General features: G+C 43.2%; 1 protein-coding gene across 3 annotated transcripts in view; it reads right to left on the bottom strand.

The window, feature by feature from the left end:
• Positions 1-26,011, bottom strand: part of Arhgef28 (Rho guanine nucleotide exchange factor 28) — a 295,501-nt gene that overhangs the window by 11,817 nt on the left and 257,673 nt on the right. For all 3 annotated transcript variants that reach the window (XM_005356442.3, XM_026783747.1, XM_026783748.1), the window contains 2 exons: positions 21,756-22,232; positions 20,164-20,461 (listed from right to left, as the gene is read on the bottom strand). In XM_005356442.3, coding sequence (XP_005356499.2) covers positions 20,164-20,461; positions 21,756-22,232 — 775 coding nt within the window. The remainder of the gene's footprint in view (positions 1-20,163; positions 20,462-21,755; positions 22,233-26,011) is intronic.

Genomic DNA, 26,011 nt, shown 5'->3' with positions numbered 1-26,011 from the left:
ACTTGTAACACACTCTCACATGCACACACATACACATACATTTGCAGTATTCACATGCACACACACTTGTAACACACTCTCACATGCACACACATGCTCACATGCACACATGCCTGCACATGCTCCTATAAAGGAATATATAAGAGAGAAGCTGGGGGCTGAGGACACAGGAGTATAAGCTATGAAAGGACAAGTCCTGGGCTAGATAGAGCACACGTCCATACTGGGGCTGAAGGACAAAGGAGCCAACTAGCAAAATTTCAGACAGACAGATTGAAAGAGTGAAAGAAAGGAAAGGGAAGGAGATAAAGGTCCCTTTCTGATCTCTAACGTGTCCACATATAACTATAAAAAGATTTTCTTTGAAAACGACTTCTCTGAGCACAAAAATAAAGTGAGCCAATTTGAAATACATCTCTAAGAGTGGATCTCTTGAAATTCTAGAAGCTAGGAATTAAAAAGAAACAACCCTGCTGTGCAGTGGTGGTGCACGCCTTTAATCCCAGCAGTTGGGAGGCAGAGGCAGGTGATTCTCTTTGAGTTTGAGGTCAGCCTGGTCTACAGAGCGAGTTCCAGAACAGCCGGGGCTACCCAAAGAAATCCTGTATCAGGAAGAAAGAGAGAGAGACAGAGACAGAGAGAGACAGAGAAAGGAAGGAAGGGAGAGAGGGAGGGAAAAGAAAGGAGGGAAGAAGGGAGGGAGGGAAGGAGGGAAGAAGGGAGGGAAAGAAGGAGGGAAGAAGGAAGGAAGGAAGGAAGGAAGGAAGGAAGGAAGGAAGGAAGGAAGGAAGGAAGGATGGAAGGAAGAAAGGAAAGGAAACAATATCATGAACAAAAAAATTCACAGAGGTGGAACCTGAAAAGCTACCGACCACGCAATGGTACTGTTTTTCAGCTGTGATCAGATAGGAAGGATGGACGGAATGACTCGCCGTTGCCATGCACATTATGCTGACCGAACAGCAGCATCCTAATGATGCTAAGTCCTAGGGAGGACCAGGAGCGGCAGGCTTCCCAGACACTGATGGCAATGGTATGCTGCACAACTGTAGAAGGCCAACAGTCCAGCAAAGCTGAGGACGCCCTTCCAGTCCTGAGTGTCATACCCTAAATAAACTCCCATTCATGTGTGCAAGGGATCAGATTGATGTCTACTGTCATAATTTGTAACGAGAAAGGATGGGAAACATGCTACTTCCTCATTAATAAGGAAATGAATGCACTGCCCTCATTCATAAGTTGGTAGAGCATCATCACACTCACGTATGAATGCACACATGGAAGAAAAAGAGCAAGCCTGGACATAAATGGTCACATAAACAGAACCTACACTTTGTAAAGAATCCTAACTATGGGAACTGGTACTTCAGTGTTTACTCACAAACACAAAACAAAATATATGATTGACGTATGGGATGTGGATGCGTATCCATGCCTAGGGAAAAAGAGTAAAAACATCTTGTAGAAATGATATATACGTACGTTAGAACAGTGGTCAGCTCTGAAGAAGAAAGGAAAAGGAAAGTGACAGCAGGGCCTGCAGCCTTATCAGTGAGCCACCATTCCTGAACAGAGAAAGGACAGCGGTCCTAAGCAAATGCGGCCAGAGGTGCTAGCTGCTCACTGTGTGACCAGTTACTTCCGCTGCACTCGCGATGTTCATGGCTAAGCCGCCTACGTTAATGAACACATCAAACGACACCGCAAAGGGCTGCTGTTGCGATGGGAGGTTTATTTTAGAGATTATTTTTAATAACTGGAAATGCGCAAATGATATTTATGAAACCACTGGGAATTTAGACACACAGCTGCCACATGTTGAGAAGGAATTCCTGTCATTTTCCCCCTAGGTGTGGTGAGGACTTAAAAAGCATTCACTTCAGAGATTTGTTTAGGGGACGAGTGTGTACCTGAATCCCTGAAAATAGAAGGCCCTGCAACACCATTTTTTATTGTTCAAGCTAAATGAAGCAGTGCTATTACTGAGATTAAATTTTGTAAACTGGTGTTTACATTTGACTTTCAGAAGTTATTCTGAAGTATTAAAGTGTGTTTGAAAGACACTATCTATGATAACTTATTTAATCCACTGTTAAAGCATGTTATAAATTGTAGATAATTCTGTATTATATTTTATCTGCAACAATCATATGTGCAAATAATCATCATTAGATAAATAAAATAAAACTTTTTTAAAGAGTGCCTTATCTAGTAGAGATACTTGTCAAAATGGTCAAGGTTTAATATGCACTTATAAAAATTTTTATAATTTACTTTCAATACAGAATTTAGGGAGGTGGGAATCTGGATGAAACCTGATTAGTCATAGGTTTGTGAAGGTGGGTGATGGTATGAGTGGTTACTACACTCCTCTGCTAATTTTGTGTGTATTTGAAACTGTCTGTGACATATCCAGGTAGACAAGGAATGTGTTCATTTTAAAACAAAACAAAACAATGGACTGCTGGAAGCCAGGGAAGAGGAAAGGATAACTCAAGATTTGCCGGATGAAGGATCACCTGGCTACAGGCGGCACCGTCATGGCACGGGATCTCTCCACGGCACCAGGGACCGTCTGTTTCTAGGCACCATCACACCTGACCAGGCTTTCTGGGAACGGCCAGCAGCTTGACGCTGCTCCTGCTGAAAGACCTAAGTCTCTCATTTTGCTGAGAGAAGAAGAATCATTTCTCTGCCAGCTGAACAAGGCAGGAAACCAAGCTAGGAATTTTAATGCTGCACTTAATGCTTACTGGTTCAGTGGACGGGAAGCTGCTGCTGAGACTCTCCAGCATACCAGACCCGGCGCTTGCTCTCATCTGAAGAGGGCAAGCAATTTAACCAAACGCACCCAAGCTAATTAGTTCTACCTGCTTCTTCATAATTATACTGTTACCAGAATTTAAAAGTGGAACACAATTCTTTGTTTTCAATGCCTGTGAATGAGGATTGTTTTGTCATCTTGATTAACTACAAAATGATCAATGTTAAAGAATCTGCAGGCCTATTCTTTTTTGAAAAATTGGCTTTATTTTTGGCGCAACGTAGTTTTGTTTTGTAGTTTTTAATGAGAAACATTAACTTCGTAATTCTCATTTGTTTGAAATGACATTTGCTAAGCCAAATCATGAAATATCATTTTTAATTATAGCTTTGAGTTTATGTTACTGCAAAAGATTATTAATTTAAGAAGCACAACGTAATCTACAGAAAATGTGCATAGTTTGACCAAGATCTCGCACGTTGGCTCTCTGCAAGCCTGTTATCATAGTGAAGGTCACTACACTTCCAAACATTAAAATTAAAATGCTTTAGGAATTACATAATTACAAAAGTAAGAAGTTTATAGGAAAGAGGGAAATTAAGATTTCTAAACTATTGAAATGTAACAAAAAAAAAAAAACAAGGCAGCCATTTTTGTGTGGCACACCTGTAACCCCAACACTTGGGGGACAGAAGCAGAACTACCATAAATTAAAGAAGAAACTGTTCACATAGTAGTTGAGAGATGAATATGACTATCTCTCTTTGGAACCATCTCTCTCAAAACGAACTGGCTGAAGACTGTCTCGTAAATGAGCGCAGATGAAAAGCGGGGCCATCCTCCTGCTTATGTTTGCATTTCCTGACCCGTGACCCAAGACCAGAGCTGGAAGAAAGTCAGCAGCCATCCTTTGCTTATCCAGGTGACCCAGACTCAAGGTTGTACAGTAACCTCCTCTTTTGACACAGATGCTTCTTTAAAAAAAAAAATTCTTCTTGAGAAACAACACCCATCTGGCTATGTAATTTAACTCCTGACTAGGGAAAGCCCCATGTGTGAGGGCAGCATTCAGTAGCCCCGGACACTCCCTCAATGATTGTAGTCCCAGCTGCGCGGCTGCGGACAGCCTTCAAGCTTGTGGCCATGGAGCTGCTGGTTGCCTTGTAGAAAAACAAGGTAGAAATACACTTGATCACACTGTGTTAGAAATGTGTCCCAGTCCCTCCCTGCCCGCCTAAGGACACCTTCTGATGGCTTTAGTGAAGAGCTGAATGGCCAATAGCTAGGCAGGAGAGGACAGGTACGACTTCTGGGGAAAGGGAGGAACTCGGGGGAAGACTCTGAGAGGCGGGGATTCTCCAGCTCGATGCCGAGGAAGTCCGTTGTACAGTAAGGAGAGGTAACAAAGAGTTAGCACAATGTAGACTTAACATAAATGGGCTAATGTACGTTTTAAGAGCTAGTTGGGAACAAGCCTATGCTTAGACCAAGCTTTCTTAATTAATAAAAAGTCTCTGTGTCTTTATTCAGGAGCTGGCAGTCCAAAGAAAGTTCGACTGCATTCAATAGGCAGGGCATCCTGCTGGTGGTTAATAAACATGACTGTCCTCTGCACAGTATCAACAACTTTCTACAGAAGAATAGTTTCCAGATGTGGTGGCCAAGGCCGGTTTCAGGGGGAGGAGAAGGCATCTGAGCTGAACCTCAAAAGTTCACCAAGATGTCACCAGTGAAATGTACCAGTGAAATGAAAGGTCATCCCAGTGAAGTGTACAGCCACTGCAAGGGGGTAAATGTCATGAGGAAAGGTAGGCTTTGTAAAGCTTCATGGTTTCTGGTCATCGGGTCGCCTTTCTGGTCCCTCTTTAACCTGTGTTGCTGGCCTCCCTCCCCATACCACCCTGACACAGGAAGCTCATCAGGAGTAGGGTAAGGAAGGATCAGTGTTTCCTCATTCTTTGCCTGCCCTGATTGAACCTGCATTAGTTAGAGAAATCCCTGCCCCGCTTAATGGACAAAGTATTTGGCTTGGGTCAGAGGGTAACTCAGAATGAAGCCTGACTTGTTCATCTCATTCACTTATCTTTCTATAAACATTAAGCCCCTACCGTGTGCCTTTCACTGGGCCGGGCACTAGGAACTCAGGCAAACCGACCTGCTCTCAGGACCCCAGAGACTTAGCAGGGATATAGTTACTTTCAAAACCACTCCATGGGTTTCTTTATGTTGAGTAGGTACCTACCCTAGTAGTCATTCTACTCCTGGGCGTTCATTGGAGAGATATAAAAACACAGTTCACAGAGGCAGGCCAGGTCTGATAACCATCAACAGGTTACACTGTGAAACAAAGGAACCTGTCACGGACCCATGCAGCAACATGGCTCCATCTCAGAAATAACAGGAAGGGCGGGAACAAGCCAGGCAGAAAAAGGTACTGATTGAAAGGGCTGACTGATTCCATGATATTCTAGAAAAGCAAAATTAGCCTGTGGTGGTAGGAAGCAAAGGTGTGGTCACTGCTGGTCTGAAGCCCGATTGAAAAAGAGCCTAAGCGGGTGGACAGAAATGTTCTGTACCTTGATAGTCTTTCTGTAAGACTGTTTGGGTAGTCGACTGACTGGCTAAACATTTCACTGACTGTGAATGATGCCTTGGTGATTAATATGCTGTATAAGGCACTGCAGTGTCTAGAAGGGATATAAGGGAACTTTGTGGAAGCGAAGCGAAGTTTCTGCTTACTTCCACAGAGCCACATGAGAGAGGCTCCTGACCCCAGCTAAGGGTGTCCGGAGAGGCCCCTGGGAGACAATGGCCCAGAGTATTTCTGGAAGAGGTGAAGGGATGATGAGGTCGTAGTATAAGGCAGAGTGGACCCTCATGACAGAGGGAATGGATGAGCCACAGGTACATCAGAAATGAACCAAAATACCATGACTGGACCATCGGGTAAAGAAGGCTGACGGTTTGTGAGGCTGGGTGACTAGAAAGAAGCTGGACTCTGTCTTTAGGGCAAACATAACCTCCTGGGCTTTCTCAGGGATGACCAACTTCCACACATAGAGACCTTGAATAAGTCCCTAACAAACCCTCAACAGACTGGACACAACCCTTGAGGTATTCCCAGTATGGCCTGGCACACAGATGCTGTAAATAAAGTCACAGCTGAAGTTCCTTGTGCTTGGTTTGAGTTTCAAAACATAACCCCTGTGATAAATTATGTGGAGACGTGTCATTTGGATTTCAACTGTTCCCAATGGAAGGGGAAAACGGTATTTAAAGGGTGTGCCACATGCAAGGAGGTGATTTCAACATCCAGTGACATCAGTATTTTCCAAAGGATGCCTCAAAAAAGAAAGAAGAAGGTGCTGGCTGTGGTTACGACTTGGGAAGAGGCACTTTGGAAACGTCACTGAGCATGTGAACACAACAGAAGCATACAAAACCATCCTGTCATCCCCTCAACATTCCCAATATTGTCATGGGAGCTTAAAAAAAAACTCACATAATACCTAGTAACAGTCAGGCAGTCATGTTGTGGAATATTATTCACGGTGTAATGGCTTCACCCCAATGGGACTCGAGAGGCATGTCCCATCACCGAGAGTACTGTGGAAGCAGGCCAATGATCAGATGTACCTCCTAAGAACTCAGACCACTCTCACCACAGGAAAGAGAGCACCAGTGATGTTTATTAAGTGCTGCTAAAGCATTGTTCATGTATTGCCTTATGTAATCCTTATGCCACCCACAAAGAAGATAGTATCAGGCGCGTGAGAAATCTGAGACACACCAAATAATTTTAAACACCCGTTTAGAATTTCATAGATAAGTGACCAAGCTGGAATCTGAACCCAGGCCTAAGTCCCAGGCCCTCTGACTGAATCACTATGACAGCCTGCCACCTCCCTTGCCCAATACGAAGGAAGTGCCTTCTCCCACACATCGGCTTGTTCATCCACTCGCTAGGTTCATCCTTGCAAACCTGTGAGATACCAATTGACGTGTATACGTTTCACTACACTGGAAAGGGGATGGGTTTACGCTTGCTCAAACTTGGCTGCAGACACTGGGCAGCATCCTTTGCTTCTTGTTCATCTCTGCATGGTAGAAAAACCACATCACTTGCTCCCCTCCCAGGAACACGTCAAGTCTCATCCATTCCTTCAACACTCTAGCCAAAAGTGCACAGAATCCTTAGGTAAGTTTCAACTGCTGCTTTTTCCAGGCTAGAGCTGATAGAGCCGTCGAATCATACCCCCCGTAAGACACTTCTGGAATTTCCCTGAACCATATCTATCACTGGGCTAACCAACGATCTCACTTGAAAATAATCATACCAGGGGTGGTCTGCCTGACTAATAAAACAGAAACGCTATGGAAAGCACACCTTGATTTCTGAAAACAGGAAGTTCACCATGGCCCCATCCGATCAGCAGGGTTCCTATCAGTAGGGTAACGAGAGTCGGTTGCTGGGTCTCTAAAGCTGTGGGAAGAGGCAGACTCTGCCAGATCCATCTATCATATTTCCCTATCCAAACGACCACATCTGCCATCGGATACATATGAAGAGGAAATATTTTAATTTTTTGGCAGGAACGTTTGAAAAAGATAATCCTTCTATATTTTACCTCTTGGTAAAAATCAGAGAAACTACCACAGCGCGATAACTTCTCTAAGTTGGCGACTTAAAAATTTGTTATTTGTTTCATTGCCATCATTATTTTGTATGTGCGTACACCTGATGTCAGGAGGGGAGGGGAGGTGCATGCCATAGCACACGTGGGAGGTCTGAGGATATTTGTACAGTTTTTTTTCTCTCTTCTCACTTTTATGTGTATTTCCTGGATTGAGCTCAAGTCACCATGCCTGCAAAACAAACCCTGTTACCCACTGAGCCCTCTTGTCTACCCAAAGTGATCACATTTAATGTGAATTTTCCCAGTAATGATTGCTCCCAGCTCGGACAAGGGAAATTTTGGGCTTTCCCTTCTTGTCCATTAAAGTAAACCAACTCAAAGCCAGCTCAGAAGAGGAACTCGCAAAAGTCAAATCTGAGGTTCCATACTGTATGTTTTAAAAACAAAAACAGGTTGTAGAGATGGGTCAACACTTAACAGGGTCTGATGCTCTTTCAGAGGACTGGAGTTTAGCTCCAAGCAGCCACACTAGGTGGCTTTGTGTGCACCACACTAATGAACACACACACATACACACACACACACACACACACACACACACACACAAAGAGAGAGAGACAGAGAGAGAGACAGAGAGAGAGAGACAGAGAGAGAGACAGAGACAGAGAGAGACAGAGAGAGTCTTAGTTAGGGCTACTATTTCTATGATGAAACACTATGACCATAAGCAACCAGGAAGAAAAGGGTTTATTTTACCTATACTTCCATACTACAGTTCATCATCAAAGGAAGTCAGCACAGAAACCCCACGCAGGAGCTGACACAGAGACTATAGTGAAGTACTACTTACCGGCTTACTCCTCATGTCTTGCCTTGCCTGCTTTCTCATAGCACCCAAGACCCCCAGCACAGGTTTGGCCCCACCCACAATAGGCTGGGCCCTCCCACTTCAATCACTAATCAGGAAAGTACAGTACTGGCTTCCTCACTGACCAATCTTATGGAAGCATTTTCTCACTTATGAGTCCCTATTCCCAACGACTTTAGAATGTGTCAAGCAATATAAAACTACCCCCAAATATATCTATACACCTAAGTAAATAATAAAATAAATCTTTAAAAACAAATACACAAACATAACTGTATAGGTAGCAGGTGGAGCACCCTATAAAAAGACTAAACAGCCCTTTGTAAGATGACCACACCCTCATGGTGGCCAGGGCTCTAGGTCACAGACCTCAGGGAACAACAACAGGCAAATTCACATTCACATACAAGAGCCAAATGTGATCCCATTACTCCATGCTTACTAACGTACCATCACATTTCGGGTAAGATGATCATCTTGCTTTTCCTTCCCCTCTGGTCTACAAGTTGTTGATAAGCAGTTTGCATATGTAAAACAAAGACTGTATATATTTTACGATTCCAGTTAACAGAAGCATCAAAAAAAAAAAAAACTAAAAATAGAAGCTGGGCTCCATTTGTAATGATCCTGCCAACCTGGACAAGCCGTCATGACTTTTTTGGTAGGAATAAATCCATCCCAAGACAGACCTTCAATCCACTCATTGGAAGTAAACCAGCTTTGAAAACCTTTAGCTTCTATAAAGGGGGTTCGATTTGAATCAGATGGGATAGATGCCAGGCTTGCATATATTCCCGTTGCAAGAATATTCTAAAGACAGACCATAAGAACATTTATAAAGACATGGAGTGTGCACGCCTCAGGGTTTAGGCTCATAGGATTTTAATATTAAATAGACTCATATTTACTATGCTAAAATTAGGAGGAGAAATCCATCACAGCGAAGCAGTTAACTAGAAGCATCCTTCGGAAGAGACAAGAAGACAGGCTTAAGACTCCGAACACGGATCCCAGAAGCGGCTGGCAAAGCGACGGATTGTGAAAGTTCCTTGACTTCTAGCATCACACTACCCCACATCCTGCCATCTGCAAATGTTGTGGGTTCCCAGGGTGGAAGCTTGCATCCCTTCTGAGTCATCCCTATATGAAACCCTAAAACACGGTCTCTTGCTGTTGAGCACAAAGACCCCGAATTCAGAGAAAAACACAAAGCCATACCCCCCTCCCAGTCACCCAGAAGAATGATGATCGCCTGCATTCTACATGAACACCAGCGTGTAAGATGTGGATTCCCATAGCCAGAACTTAGTGCAATCATCTTGGAAACACTGGAACTTCAAAACTCAGGACCCACAAGAAAGTTCCCAGGCTTCCTAGGACATATTAGAAAACAACATAAAACCACCTCCTCATTTGGGGTTTTGCATGAAGAGTCTTAAGCACGCAGTTCCTGTTGTTTGTTTCTGGTTGATTTATGAGACTCGCAGAGGGCAATGCCCTCAGTGCAGCGTATTACACCATTCCGTGTGATTAATTGATGGCAAATCGCTGCACGGGGTGCCAAGAGCACTGGTAGGAAGCAAGTCATTAAAGAAAATTAAAACTCTGCCAGGGCCTTGCTTGTAAATGTTTCTTCCAGCGCCTGAGAGCATCACGTTAGGGAAAGAAAATGCAGCCACTGTCACCAGGGAAGCCGGGCCTCCAGCGACCCTGCTCATGATCCCCAGGGTCTTTACTCAATACGAGCATCCAGCATGCTATGTTTTAGGAAGGAAATTTGGGCAGAGAGCTATGGGGACTAAGGAGATGGATCAATGGGTAAAATGCTAGCTACTCAAGCGTGAAGACCTGAACTTAAGTCCCCGAGACCCACGTCAAAAGCCAGGTGTAGTAGTATGTACCTGTGATCTCAGTGCTGTGAGCTTTAGACGGAGACAGGAGGATACCCAGAGCTGGCTGGCAAGCCAGTCTAGCTGAAATAGTGAGCCTCATTTAGATGCACAAATACAGTGGCGAATAAGAGAAGAAGACGCCTAACTCCAACCGTTGGCCTCTGCATGTATGCATACATGCATGTGCACCGTATACACAAAGGCATGTACACCACATGAACACAAATACACACACACACACACATACACATACACACACACATACACATACACACACACATACACATACACAAAGAATGGAATAAAAAAGAATACTTAGAATTTGAGCAGCCTTACTGTATGTGATTGTGCAAAGAAAGGCTCACACGTTGTGAAAGTCTGGGCACCTACAGTTTTCTCTAGGTAAATCTCCCAAACAAACATTAACGTATCAAATTAAGTTGAATTAATACATTAAAAATAAAAAAGATGGATATCTGACCCACTATCCAAGAAGACTCATTAGTGATTTATTACGGCAAATTAACATCCTCGCCGGCTTATTTACTGTCTGGCCCAAGGTCTGATGAGAAGCGTTTCTCCTCTTCAGCCAGCTGTGTCTAAAAAGTGGACGGAGAGGAATGTGAAATGCGCTTCAGTCTGGCAAAACAAAGGCATATACTTCCAAAGATGACAGCACGCTCACTCTGCAGATGGCTACAATCATATGTGATATTTCAGGCAGTATTTTATGGCTGACAAGCAGAAGGTCGTGCCAGGGAAGTTAGTTCACACTCTGGGAGTGTACTTAGCTAAACAAACCCTAATTGTTTTGCCCGGGGAGAGACACTGGACTGTTAAACAGGATTTAGTGGAAGAAAAAAGAGCTTAAGAAAGTGTTTCGCTGATGCTCAGCTCGCCACCCACATTTAATATATTGGTGTTCAAGATATTCTATGTAAAACAGAAAAGATGCTCCGGTGACCAGCTAAGCTGACTTTGAGGGGACAATTACATGGTGAGTTGTTTATGTGTCTCCTTACCCAAATGACAGCAGTGGATCGATTCCATGAGACTCAGCTAACTTAAGGTATTTTATGGAAAACACATTTTAACTTGTTTTCATTTGCTGTACAAGGCCATGTGGCAGTTACACGTACAATGTGGTAAATGGGAAAAAAAATCACTATTATAAAGATATGTTCTCTAGTACTGTAGGGAAATTCTTATACCAAACTGATACATAGCAGTGCAGTCAGTTCAAAATTTTTTAAAAAAAGGAAACCATAATTCAGGAACATAGAGGTTAATTTAATTGCCTTATTTGAAAGAAGGAGGAAAGAGGAGGAGAGGAGGAAGAAGAAGAGGAGGAAGAAAAAGGAAGAAGGAGGAGGAAGGGGAGGAGGAATGGTGAATTTGTGCCTTAATTCATTTCATGAATATGTTTCAGACACAATTATACACTAAACACTGTGGAAGCAAAACTAACAAAAGAGACGCAAGGACTTTCCACCCATGTGATGCTTACTCTTTGGTGGTGCAGACAGGTATTACAAAATTCATTGCACATATAATTAGTTCAAATTAAAAGTATGAACAAGAGCTGCTTCCCGGTGAATGTGGGGTTTAATCTTTGTCCCTTTTCCCAGCACTGACAGGGATAAGCTGTCTCCAGTGAATCGGTCTCGAGGAGATAGATGACCATCACAAGTTCTAAATGTAAGGTAAGACGTGGTTTAGATCCATCTCCTTCTGATGCCTGTGACTGGCATTTTCTTTTCCAGTCACAAAAAGAAAGTCTGACTCGGAGTTTGTTCTGGGGATGTATTCATGGGATATACCCATTGAGGCTTGGATAATCTATAGAGAAAGTAACTTTGCATCCACAATTGATATTCATTCTTATTGTCAGGATGTCCTGCATTCCCGTGCTCACATTTGGGCCTAGAAATGTGGCTAATGGGCATTTGTTCTTCTCCAGACAGAAACAAAGAGAAACAAACAATTGTGCTTTGGGGCGTCACCTGGAGTACAATTTTGATGACACACTACTTTGGACATGAAGTTGGGTGTGGGTAAGGAGTTGGGAGTAAATATGAATAAAATGCATCACTTGAAATTCTGAAGTAATAAGTAAGAATATTTTAAAGTGCTCCTTAAGAGACTGATATGTACAGCTCTCTCTTTAACATGCTTAGATCCTGAAGGTTTTTTAAAACCAATTTTTAATATTTCCTTAATCATATCTGAAGCTTTTGGCAGACGCATTCATGTTATTAGCAGGCTAACTCGGAGTCTCTGTCGAACAGATTATTTCGATTAGCACTAGGCTGGGTGCTAAGATCCTTTAGATCTCCAGTCATGCTAAGCTCTCTGGGCACTTCCTAATCTTTCGTGTATATGGGGAAAGTAAGACTTGGAGATCAAACAACGGTGGAATCCCGACTCTAACAACAGAGACTAGAATCATGGTGTGAACTAAGTCTAACAAGCTCCTGGTCAGTGGGGGCAATGACACACTGGGCCAGGCTGACCATGCCAAAAGCATCCAAGGAAGCTGTTAGAGATGCAGGCTAGAATTTTCTTTTTCATCCTGATTCAAATCATATTTCTTGATGGAGTAATCTGTATTTATTACATGCAGGGTCAAACTCTGACACAATGGTACCAAGCATATGAAAATGCCAGCTATGGGAACTGTCCTTCTGGCAACACATCCCATCCAAATATCTTACTCCTAGTTAGCTCACTGTTAGATAATGGTCCAGACAACACCATAACAGGATCAGGGTTATGGCAGATTAGGGGCTGGAGAGTCTCTCCAAATTTTAACCCACAAACCTTGGACTCTATCGCATATATTTAACTATAGATTTATGAATTCATCTTTTCACTGATAATGAAAGACAAAGCTGCTTTATTTGAGACACAGAGAGAGTTAACATAATCTCAGAAGATAGCAAATGAGGTCAAATGCAATTTGAATAGCACAAAGTGCCATACAATATTATCCTGGTAATTCATCCGGGTGAATTGGTTGACTCAAAGGTGAATTAATTTGGACAAACATTCCTAAGCTAAAGAGGCTTCGTCTTCCTCATCCTTCAATGAGCAGAAAGTGAGGTGAGGTGAAGTCTGGAAAGCAGTCTCTGGGGTAGGTAAACTCCACCTCCCTTTTGGGGGTGGTGCACGGAGGTTATGTGCACACAAGAGTGCAGGTACCCACAAAGTCCAGAGGGGGTCACTAGATTCCCTGGAGCCGGAACTACAGGAAGTTGTGAGCTGGCAGGCACGGTGCTGGGAACTGAACTGTGGTCCTACCCACCGAGCCATCTCTCCAGCCCTGAGGCTACCTGTCAGTGGCTTTATATTAGAACACAGCATTCTTTACATACTATGGACAGCTACATTCAAGCTGCAATGGCAGGGTTGATTATTGGCAATGAAGATGGGGTGATTCAAAATAAGTTAAGTATTTACTACATGACCCTTTAAGGAAGTCTTGCTACCTCCTAACCAGGTGGCTATATCCTTCTGAGACAAAGTTAAAATAATTCTCAGTTGAACCCACCACACTTTAACCCATGCTAACACTGGAACCTTGGTGGTTGGGGTGAGAGAGGAGACAGTGTTCAGAATCTGATACCTGGGGAGGGTAATGCTTCCTTATTTGGGGTTGGATCACTGCCCTACAAGTCACTGCAATCAACGGAAGTATATTTTTTTTCTTTCAGGGTTATTTAATGCATAAATGGTTATAAACAACTTTTCTTCCAAATCCAACTATTAATCACTTTGACCATTCTAGAAATGTCAAAATGTGACCCCGAGGCCACACATGCATACACATGCCTGGGTTTTGGTTTTCATTTTTAAAGCTAACAATGACAGAAGGGCAAGCCCAACCTCTGCCTTGACTGGACTCTCACCTGAGCTGCTTGTTCAACCCACGTTGAAACCTGGGGGAGGAGAGGGCAATGAACAGCAGCCACAAGGCTGGCTTCCTGCCTCCAAGCCACCCACAACCCTACTGGCTGTGCTCTCCTGCTGTGAACTGGGCTCCATATGCTAAGGCAGGATGGCCCAGGCCCAGTTGGCTCTGGGAGCAAACCTGCCCCCAGAGAATATGCAATCAGGAAGTTGGCATAAGCGCTTGCAGCTCACCAGGCTCTACTGGCAAATGTCATGTTTCCTTTCCCTGGTACAGAATCTGTGAAAGTCTCAAGTCAATCATCTATAAAACTAGGCCTTTGAGATCCGTTCTTTATGTTTCCGAAGCAGGTTACTAAAAGCAAGCAATAGCATGGCTCCCTCGGCGTTACCTACAGTGACTGGTTTCAGAAGACAGAACTGCCTACTGGGTTTCTGAATTTTGACTTCTTCAAACTCCTGTAGCTATATCTGGACTAGAATTTGATGCCATGATGAATGTATTAACTCCTTCATTGTTGTTTCATTTAAATAATCCAAACCTCAGACAGCTACTATCCACCAATCACAGAGAACGCTCAAACTCCTAAAGCCATCTGATGGAGGCCTAGGCTGGCAAGCACAGCTTAAATTTCTTATTTAGGCTGTAGTAGGAAATAAATTTATAGACTAAATATTTCTAATCTTAATTTAAGTATATAGGGAATAAGCCTACAGAGTCAAGATTTGCTTCCTACCCCCTGTACTGATAACACAAAGACCTATGTCTATAAAGATAGATAGACCAATTTATCACAATTTAATGTCATTTCTAATGAAGTTCAATTCACTGCCCTAACCAAGTAAAACAAACAAACAAAGAAAAACAAAGTAGGTAAATTATAGTTCAATTCCAATAGGTTAAAAAAAAGCAAAGCTTTCATGACATCTAGAACTATTGTAGAGAGGAAAGTCATTTTATTCCCTTTTAAAAGCTTGATAATGCTCCCTAAAAGTTTACACGTAACCCAGGTTACCTTGATGTATTTGGAGGTAGGGCCATTAAGAAGTGTGTTAAAGGTGGTCATGAGTCTAGGCCCTGATATAATATATAACCATGTCCTTATTAGGAGAGTTGATCAGAGCTTGGTCAGGCACAGAAGGGAGATCCTGTCAATACACAGGAAGACAATTCATGAGAGAGAGAGACTGCCGCAGAAGCCGAGTTTTACAGCACCCTGAGCCAGGACTTCAGTCTCCAGGACTCTAAGGGAGTAAATTTCTATTGTTAAACCTACCGAGTCTGAGGTACTTGGCTTGGCAACCCTTGAAAACTTAGCCAACCCTCACTTCAAATGCACCTTTGTGACCCAAAGTTGTGGAGCCCAAGGCTAATTTCTGTTTTATGGAAAATGGCCTGAAGGTCTCTGGCACAGCCTCTTTCCATTCAGACTACACAAATAAGGTGCCAATTTCTGAATTCTAGAATAGTTTTTAAACACTGGAAATCACCAGATTCTCAAGTGTTTGAAGACTGTTATTTAGAATTATAGTGTAGTTTTTCATTTCCAAACAGCTATGCTTAAGAAGTCTGTCATCGAAGAGCCTGACAAACCTATTTTTGCTCAAATAAAAAGAAAAAAAAAACGGACAACAACATTACCAAGATGAGATATTCTGAATACAGTTCCCTTAAGTTGGGAAATGTTTTGCTGGGCACCAAGTTCTAATATGTCATGCAAGAAGAACTCCTTGGAACTAAAACAATGAAGTCCCTCTGGCAGCTCAGCCAGCAGACTGCTTGCCTAGCATGAATGAGTTCAGTTCTTCATACCATAAACTGAACATATGGTGGCACGTGTCTGTAAGCCCGGCAACTGGGAGGTGGAGGCAGGAGGATGGGAAGTTCAAGGTCATCTTGGGCTACCTAGAAAGTTTGAAATTTGGGCTTTTGACCTCTTATAAATAAATAAAGTCACTCTTTTGGTCAAGATCTATGAGATTACCATAAAAATATGGGCCAGCAAGGTAGCTCAGTGAGTAAATTGGGCTCACCATTCAGGCCTGACAACTTGAGTCTGAGCTCTGGAACCCATGTGAAAAATAAACAAAGAGAGAAAAAAACCAAAACGCTGGGTGTGGTGGTTAGAATGTGAAATTCCAGCACCCCGAAAAGCAGGATGGGAGGCAAAGAGGGAACTGCTGGGAAGTTGAAGAACCAGCTAGCCTGCATACACAGCATAGCAGCAATAAGGAGAAAGACCCTGCCTTGACAAGGCAGAAGGGGAGAACTGGCTCCCAAAAGTTGTTCCCTGTCCTCTGCACATGTGCAGGGCATACACAAACCTGCACACGCACACATGCATACACACACACATGCACATATGTACAATAATTATTTTAATTGGCCCAACCTAAATTTTATTTTACAGATCACAAAATAATAATTCTTTAATATCATCAGAGAGAACATTTTAGGGAATCTGAAGAGTTCTGAGATAGTTTTAAAAATATAAATAAAAGGAAAGACTAAGCTCAAGCAGACCTCAGGCATCCATACCACAAAATGTTTTCCTCACTGACGGATGAAAAGAGCAAATAATAGACAAGAACTAGATGCATCCAACATATAGTTCTAGAAAAGCTAAGAGGGGGAAAAACACAGTAATAAAATAAAATGACTTTGGGGAGGGCTTTGAGCGCTCCATAGGACCAATTATATAGCAATTGTCCCACAGAGGCTTCCTTGTTTAAAGAAATTCAGACTTTTTGTGGTCTTGGCTGGAATCCCTCAGAAGAGGGCAAGAATAAAACGTCCTTAAACCAACCATCTCTTCCACTATAAATAAAATCAAACGCCAATTTGGATTTAATATTCAAATATCCAACAATTTTGTTCATGAAATCGCTTCCAAAACTAGAAAGCAAGCTTCTTTATGGCGCTACCTTAAATATTTAGAAATAAAATGGAGTTATTATTAGGTATTAGAAAACCAAATATCCTTGAGAAAAATGTGTCTCCTGGGAAGCAACTGAAACTATAGCCTACTTAGGATATCTGAAGACATTCAGGTCCCAAGGAAGACTTGGTCACAGAAATCCAAAACCTTTAGAAATAGTTTCCAAATGGTAATACTAAAGGGGGGGGGGGGATAAACAAAAACAAAAGCCTGGCCCTTAATTGTGAGTATCCTGCCAGGCATTCCATAAAGATGTATCCCACATCCCCTCCACATTCTGTTAAATGTACAGGGCAGCATGGCTCTTGGGAATTCTGCAGCCGCTGATCGGAGAGCAGGCGCAACAGAACCAGTCTGGCCACGTTTGATCCCTCGTTTCCTTTGCCACCCCTGTGACCTTGGACAAGTTGCCCTGCCTTGCTCTTGCTCAGTTCCCCCTCCACTTTGGAGATCACCACAGGACCGTGTTGGTGCCTGGGAGTGCTAAATGGTTTTCTCCATGGAGAACCTCTGTATGGGGCTAGCAAGCTGACATATCTGCAGAGTTCCTGCTGGTGGTGATGGTGGAAGAGTGGCGCAAAAACTAGAGGGAATCTGGAGAGTCTTGGTGAGGTTGGATGGGAAAAGGGAAAAAAAAGAAAATAATGAAAATTCTTGATGAGGTGACTTCTAGGCACATCCGTGAATTTTATTCATACACACACACACACACACACACACACACACACACACACACACACACACTATCTGCCCTCCTGTTTCAGAAATCCTTATTTTTACTCTTCTGAGCTGGACCCAAGCACAGCACTGGATAGAGAATAAGCCATTCCTAGGGCCCTCCAGAAATAGTGGCCCTTATGCTCCAACAATAAACAGCACAGCTTATCACTCACAGCTAAAGGCATGGTTTTGGTTTTTGTTTTCTAGATAGGGTTTCTCTTTGTAGCCCAGGCTGTTCTAGGATTCACTCTGTAGAAGAGACTGGTCTCAAAATCACAGAGATCCACGTGTCTGTGCCTCCCGAGTGCTGGAGCCAAAGGTGTGCACCACTACGGCCAGGCCGTTAAAAGGCATATTTAACAAAAATACCAGGCTAGGACATCATAGGCAAACAGCTGGAGTACTGTGCTCTACAGGGCTCCTTTGCAGTGCTCACTCAGATTCAGAAGCACCCTGTGACATGCGTGATGTCAACACCACCCGGTGTACCTGCGGTTTGCTCCTGCCAGCTCATTCCCCTGTGGAGCATGCGTGGAGAGCCTAGCTACCCCACCGCACATCCCCCCTACCAGTGGCTAATGTGTGATATTCAAACCACAGAACTATGAAAGCTTGGAACGGTTTGACCAATTTTATCTGGCCCCAACCACCCCTTTAAAAATAAAAAACCATTTTCATTTCACTATCCTATCATTTCCTATTCTTGGACTCTCTTCTCTCTTGTTCAGAAATTGCCTCTCAAGTTAAAGTAAACAAACACATAAGCAGAGCTTTTTGACAACTCGCAGAACTCCAGCGGTGGACACATCTGTCTCGACCCCTACTTTCTACACCCCAAGATGCTCCTGAGAGATTCAGGCTGAAGTTGACCTTCCTTCTTGCTGTCACTGTCCTGAATGCCCTTGGTCCACACTGGACATATGATGGATTTCCTAAGTGGAAAGTCAATTGTCCCGGCATTTCTCTTGACTCTATCTAGCACTTCCTATGCGGATAGAACGGCTTGCTGTCTATTTTATTTCCTTGGTACATTTTTCTGTCTACTGTAAACATGCTGCCAAACGTTTCAAAGCTTAAGTCGTTGAGGCCCGAGGTGAGAGAAAATGATGGTAGGCCCATAATGAGTAAGAGCAATACTTCTAAACAAAAGCCAAATGTGGTTTGGCTCAAATGGAGTTTCTGAGTGATACCAAAGCCAGCACAGAACCACACTGACAAGAGCACATAAAACACTGAGCGTAGCAAGTTGAGTCAGCTCAGCCAGGCAAAGTGTGCCCAGCATCAGCATTCCTGGGCTCCACAGGACGGAGTTCCAAGGCTAACAGATGCGACGGGTTTCCATTTTCTAAATTTTGTTTGATCTTTTACGTTTTAATCCAATGTACTCCACTGTACTTTAGCAAATTATTTGAAAAACATTTAAAACAATGTTTGGACGAACTACTTCAGTCTCTCCTAGAGAACAGTACAGTGGTGACCGAGCAGTGGGAAGAAACAGCCAGGACTAAGGCTCAGCGTTCCCTGGATCAGTCATAAATCAAGTCAGAGCAGCCTCAGAATGATTGCTCCCTAACTGGAAGGAACCGAATGCCTCTCAAAGTTTTTTTGTTGCTGAAAAATGATCCTCCCAACTGACAAACTAAGAATATATGTCAAGCCCGGAAACAAATCTGTGTCCAGTTCTAAGGATTGCTAGAGCTCCTGATTGTTTTATGTTTCTGAAGCATCGCACTGGCAGTGATTTATGTCACATGCATGTGGCCAGCCATTTGTTTAATGCCATCTGGCTTCCAGTTCTCCTAATTCCCTGCCTACCATCCCACGAAAAACAATCCAGAATGGACAGAGATCTCAATCATTTGGATTCACATGGAGTTGGAAACTCTAGCTGCCCTTCCTTTACATTTGGCAAATGCTTTAATGGGGCTAGCAAATTGTGTCCTTAGGAGGTACTTAACCGGGAGACAACACCTTTTTCTTTACAATGACAAATGATGCTAACACTTTCATTCTGCGTGTTTAATAGCACAACAGAAGATTTCACCAAGGTTACAGGAAATCACCCCGACAGACAATAAAGTCCTACCACAAATCCTGTCTATTCCTTTTATTTCTGAGTGTCAACTGAGACACACATCACGATGGAGCAGGGTCTACAGTGGGGGATAAAGATCAAGCTGGACCACTTTTAAGCGGATACTGTTTAGCCCACTGACCTAAATGCCCTGTTGGTCATGTCTACGGCATACCCTAAGCCCTCCCATATGGCATCATCTATTCAGATCATTAGGGGTAAAGGGCGCCCGGAGACTTTCCACAGAAAATTCCAACTCATGGCCGCCATCGTTCCCATGCTAAGCTCACTATGCTTCACTCTCCTGAGGAACCAATTTCTCGCTGACACCATACAGATGATGTGGAGAGATTTAATTACCATTTTTACAAGAATCCTGGACGTTTACTTGGAGGGCAGGAATCTCATGGCTGGGCCCCGTGGCTGTCCAGAGTTCATGGTTGACATCTGGAGGCTGAGAAACATCTCTCTTCAGTTCTGTTTGATTGTCACTAGTCCTCACCAGATCAAAAGGAGATACACCTGGGGGATAAGTGTCCCATGGGACACCCGACGGATTTGGTTTATTGGAAGTGTTAAGTGACATGTGTACCAAAGCTTCGTTGATGAAAAATGAATCTTCATGACACAAACTCTCAGCTCGATTAAGTTCCATGACCTGCATAAACACAGAAAAATACAGTAATTTCTTTAGCAACTTAAATAAGTTCACAGCGTATTTATTTAGCCCACAAGCCTGAAACCTCTTATTCTAGCAATCAAGATCTTAATAAGAATAAGGTTAGGAAGAAATCTCCCATTTACCCTCCTCCCAACCCCTTTAAATGAGCTAGAACAAGAACCTCCGAATCGCCATGCACAATTTATCTTATTTTTAGAAAGCAGTTGAGTCTATACCCTTGGAGAGTCTCCACTTTATTTTAATCAAAGCAAGCAGTGTTTCCACTTTTGCTCCATAAAAAGGCCGAAAACATACCCTTCAATGCACAAGGAATTTGCAATAAATGTAATTTAGCAAACTTGAAGGGAAATCAGATGCAACGTAGTTCTTTCTTATAAGCCTATTAACTTTTACAACTCTATGATGCACTATCGATAAAAACACACATGAGACGCAGAGTGCAGAAAGTCTGCCCAGACAAATGGAATTGTCAAGCAAGGTTAGAGAGGATGCAGTGGGAACAGGGATCTTCTGAATGGGTTTACCCACTCAGGCCTTAATCAGGCACAGCTCACGATAACTTCGGAATGAAAATGATTTTGAATTCAATATCTCCAATTCACAAAGAGAAAATAAGCTTTCTACATCAGAATCTGTGCAATTCGGGGCTAGAAAAATGGCTCAGAGGTTAAGAACACTCACTGGCTGCTCTTCTAAAGGTTCTGAGTTCAATTCCCAGCAACCACATGGTGGCTCACAGCTATCTGTAATGAGATCTGGGGCTCTCTTCTGTCCTGCAGGTGTACATGCAGGCAGAACACTGTATACATGTGTATACATAATAAATAAATAAATCTTAAAAAAAAGAACCTGTGCAATTCAATTCTTATACATGAAGAGCTAAATGATCTGCTAAAGACACATGCCATGCGATACAATAGGATACTCTTAGTCTATGACATTGCATCATCTAAAGAGGGTCTTTCAAATACCTAAGAGGCATCTTTCTCACAGTGGATGTGCCTCCAGGTCAGAATATCCATTATTTTATTGGGGCAACTCCATTCCGTGGTCTTTTCTTAGGAAAGGGTGTCTCAGAGCACAGAGGCCCCAATAAAAATCCAGGACCTTAGAACTTCCATCTTTTAAGTCAAGATACCCAAGAATTGGTTCTAAACGCTCTTGGCTTTTTGTCCATCTCCAAACTGAGACACAGTCTTGGGAGCTCTTCACCAAGAACCAGGAATACAGATGTTTGGGTAAGCCCAGTCTATGCAGGGCTAAGACATACCTCCTTATTTTCTGGAGAGAAGACAGCGGGGAGACTCCTCTGGCGACTGTGTTTGCAGTGGCCCAGCAGACCCTGCTGGACACGCATCCTCTGTCTCTCCCTCTCTACCATCCGCTGGCCCTCCCGCAGCCGCTCGAGGCTCTGCTGGTACTCTTGGAGCTGGTGGTCCAGCTCACTGCGGTGGCGCAGCAAGAGCTCCTCCTGTGACTGGCACTCACGTTCCCGCGCTTGTAGCCAGCTCTCTTGGGCTTCCTGCTCGCGCTGCTGCTGGTCGCACAGGCGGTGCCAGCGCCGCTGCTCCTGCTGGAATTGGTGCTGAAGCTTGTGGATGTTAGCCAACTCTTCCCGCTGCTTTTCCAGGTAGCGGGATTTCTCCTGGTCCTGCAAGGGGCCACCTCGGAAAAAGGCCAAGCTCTCCCGCTGCTGTAGAACCAGCTTGTGGATCTCGATGTGGCTGTCCTGGATGGTCAAGGCAGCCTGGGGAGGAGTAGGGGGAAGCAGAAGAGGTCAAAGGAGTAAGTGCAGGCTTGACTCACACATGGGGTGGAAAAGGATCCCCAAAGGTTGAAGGCCCGGTGGTCAGCTGGGAAAGTAGTAAGAAAAGGTAGAACCTTTAGGAGACAGATCTAATGGATGGATAATGTACGAGTGTGTGCATATGGGGGAAGACGGTGCGTATATGTGTCTGTTTGTCTGCCTGTGTCTGTCTGTGTGTCTATGTCCTGGAAGAACATAATGGGAACCAGCCCTTTCCTTTTTTTGTATCCTGATATCATGCGGTAAGTGGTTCTACTGAACCTGGTACCCCTGCCATGAAGTTCTGCCTTCCCCAAAGCAGTGAGACCAAACAACCATGTACTGAAACAAGGAACCAATTTCAGTTCTGCCTCTTCTAGCTGGGTCTCTGGGATACTTTGTCAATAAGGCACAAGGTTAGCACAGCTCATGGACTGTTGACCTCTTTGTTGGAAATAGCTCTAAATCATGAGTGCTTGGCTGGGTGACTTTCTGACACACCCTGCGACTTTCCAAGTGAGATCCGAAGGCACCTTGAGCTTTCCAAGAGGCTTGCCTACATTTCCTATCGGTATGACTTGGGGTCATACAGGAAGGAAATAAGACGATCAGTATCATCGGCATTTGGTATCTAAGAGAGTTTGGTCTGGGGAGTCCAGTGGATGCCCGAACCTGGTGATGCTCATGTCTTTACTTGACAGCGCTTAGTAATAAGACATAACCCACCCATATCCTGTCACCTGAGCTCTTTAAGTTGCCTCGGGACTGCTTGTGACAACTGATGGGCCATCTATGCATCACTTTACCCACAAGGGAAGGGCAGAAAGCACCGTGCTTTCCTGAACTTTCTGGAATTGGTTTTTCCATCTTTTTCAGTCCAAGGGTGGTTAAATCCAAGGACGAAAAACTTACGACTACAGAGGGTTGATTGTTCTCATCCCTGCTTCTGGAGAAGTGATTGGCTGTTGGTTCTTGGGTTATATTTAAGTCAGTCCTTTGGGTAAAAATTTAGTGTGTAAATTCACAAGACTCTAAATTCCTGTTATAGTCTCCTTCTCCTTCTGAGGTCCCTGGTCAATCATTTGTGGGAATTTAAGAATCTATATAAACACAGTGGTATCTTTTATTTGAGTCTCAAACCAGAAATTATTTGTGCTTTATACATTGCTTTCATGAAGACATAAAAATAAAAGTCAGCTATTTGGAGACTTTTGGCAAATGGCCTTCTTATAACATAATGCCCGAGAATCACAGTTAATACCATTTTTAGGAGCTATGGAATTGGGTAGAGCTAGTCTCTTTACTGCTAGGTTTTTGCATTAGAGCAAGAAGGTCATACAAAAAAAATCCAAGCTTAAAGTCATTCATTGTTAACTAGATTGCTAACAGGAGACTGCAGTGGTTAAGGGGAAATAGATACTCTAAATACAAGCAGATATGAACAAACATTAAAAAAAAATTTTAACTCTAGTATTTACCTATGAAAAGCTGGACAACATTACAGGAAATAGTTACCAGGACCTGGAAAGATGTCACTACACCAAAACAACAACAACAACAGCAACAGCAACAACCTACTGTGAATGCCCTTGGAAGCTTTTAATTTTAAAAGTTCCCATTTAAAGTGTAAAGAAGTAGAGAAGGAACAAATTGCAGACACATACCAGGCATGTGTGCACGGTTTGACTCTGAATGAGATGTCATTACAAGCCTAAGGATAAATTCACATTTTTCCTTCCTAAGACATTTTTAAATTGCCCATGTAACACACACCCTGGAATTCTGACCATCTTTTTTTTTTTTTTTTTTGTGAGATCAGCACTTTCCTCTACTTCTGAAAGTTAACAAACTCTAGTATTTTAAATTCATACTTGCTTTGAAATAAGACTCAAAAATGTATTCACTGAGGTCTTTTGAAATAAAATTTGCATTTTTAAATTCAAAAATTGAAAAGTCATGGTCACGCTTGAGACAGGACTTTAGAGAGCTCTTAGTAAAACGGTCCTCATGGAGAATGGGGAGCACCATTTTGGCCTTAAAAATGGGATAATCAGCATTGATAAACCACACTGTAGATCCTGCCACCACTTAATATCAAGAGACCCCGAGGGTATCAGTACTTTTATAAAGCAAACCCCAATATTTTGTACATCAAATCTAATAGGTATTAGCTCTTGCATAAGGTCTACAATTAGGATATCTCAGTGCAACCATAAAGACTTTATCATGAGCCGGGTGGCGGTGGCGCACGCCTTTAACCCCAGCACTCGGGAGGCAGAGGCAGGCGGATCTCTGTGAGTTTGAGGCCAGCCTGGTCTACAAGAGCTAGTTCCAGGACAGGAACCAAAAAGCTACGGAGAAACCCTGTCTTGAAAAATCAAAAAAAAAAAAAGAAAGAATTTTCCCCTGAATTTTGGGGAAACTACTATGCTAAAAAACAAAATCACCAGCAAAGCTCCAGGTTACATTAAAGTATGTTCAGTAAATGTCTATATGTACATTCTGATCTCTCTTCGTGGAGTTACAAGCTCCTTCCAGGCAGGCCTGGGGAATTCCCCTCTGGCAGCCTTGCATACGTGTTAATATTTTATTGAATGGGAATGAAAGGAACTAGCTTTTGTTGTTCCTAGGGGCAGAGACTAAAGTCAGTGTTTGCCTCCTTTTCCATGTAAGGGGAAGATTCTGAATATTCTGAAAGATTTGCATTCTGACAGCACCTAGGAATGGCAACAGTCTGTTTTCTCAGACCAGCCAATGCCAATCATGCTTAGATTAGCTACGTCACCCTCACTGCAGGAACAGATTCATTTCTGCTCTGCGTTTTTTCTTAGCTCATTGCAACTTTTCTCCAAGTTTCTTCAGCATCCACCCAGTCATCCATAAACTGACACCTGTTATGGTCAGAGGTGATATACGGGGTATGACTTACCAACTCTGTGAACAGGGCCCCCAAATTTCTTTGTATGGGGACAGTTTCTGGCATTGCTTCCTTAATTCACTTTTAGCATTTTATCATCACTGCTCTGCTGTCCTATAAAAATGTATTCATCTGACAGAAAGGAATGACACTGTTAACATTCAGGTACACACATGGCACTGCTCACAAGTGTAGGTAGGTAACACTTTGGGGAGTCAGTTCTCACTGAGACTGAGATGTTTCTCCCTGTGCACAGCCTCTTCCAGACTACCAGACTACCAGACTTCTGCCTCAGAAGCTACTGAGAAAGTCTCCCATCCCCCTTCTAATTTTGCTGCAGAAGTGCTAGCATGTTAGAGGCCCCTCCCCCACATTCAGATTTTCTAATGACTCCTCGGACTTGGATTTGGGTTAGGAGGGTTGCATGGCTAGCATTTTGTCTGTGAAGCTGGGTCTCTCTCTGGTCCACCTAAATCTCTTCTCTCCCTGAGAGTGTTTCACTTGTCAAAACTGAGGAAATAGTTTTGTTATTAATGGATTTGCCTTGCCCGGAACCCGTATACTAAAAAGCTGAATTTGATGGTGCACACTTGTAATGTCAGCTCTGGGGAGGCTGTTATATGTAGAGCCCTGAGGTAATTGGCTAGCCACTTTAGCACACTTTAGTTCTAGCCCAGTAAGAGGTCAGCCTTACAAAACGAGGTAGACCACATAAGAGTAGTTGATTTCTGCCCACCATATGCATATTCACACATGATCATTCCCCCAAGGAGCACGCGCGCGCACACACACACACACACACACACACACACACACACACACA

Source organism: Microtus ochrogaster, chromosome 19 (genome assembly GCF_000317375.1).
Source record: "Microtus ochrogaster isolate Prairie Vole_2 chromosome 19, MicOch1.0, whole genome shotgun sequence".
In the NCBI taxonomy this organism is placed as follows: domain Eukaryota; kingdom Metazoa; phylum Chordata; class Mammalia; order Rodentia; family Cricetidae; genus Microtus; species Microtus ochrogaster.
The sequence above is the reverse complement of the archived record's forward strand: the minus strand, read 5'-3'. Positions and strand labels throughout refer to the sequence as shown.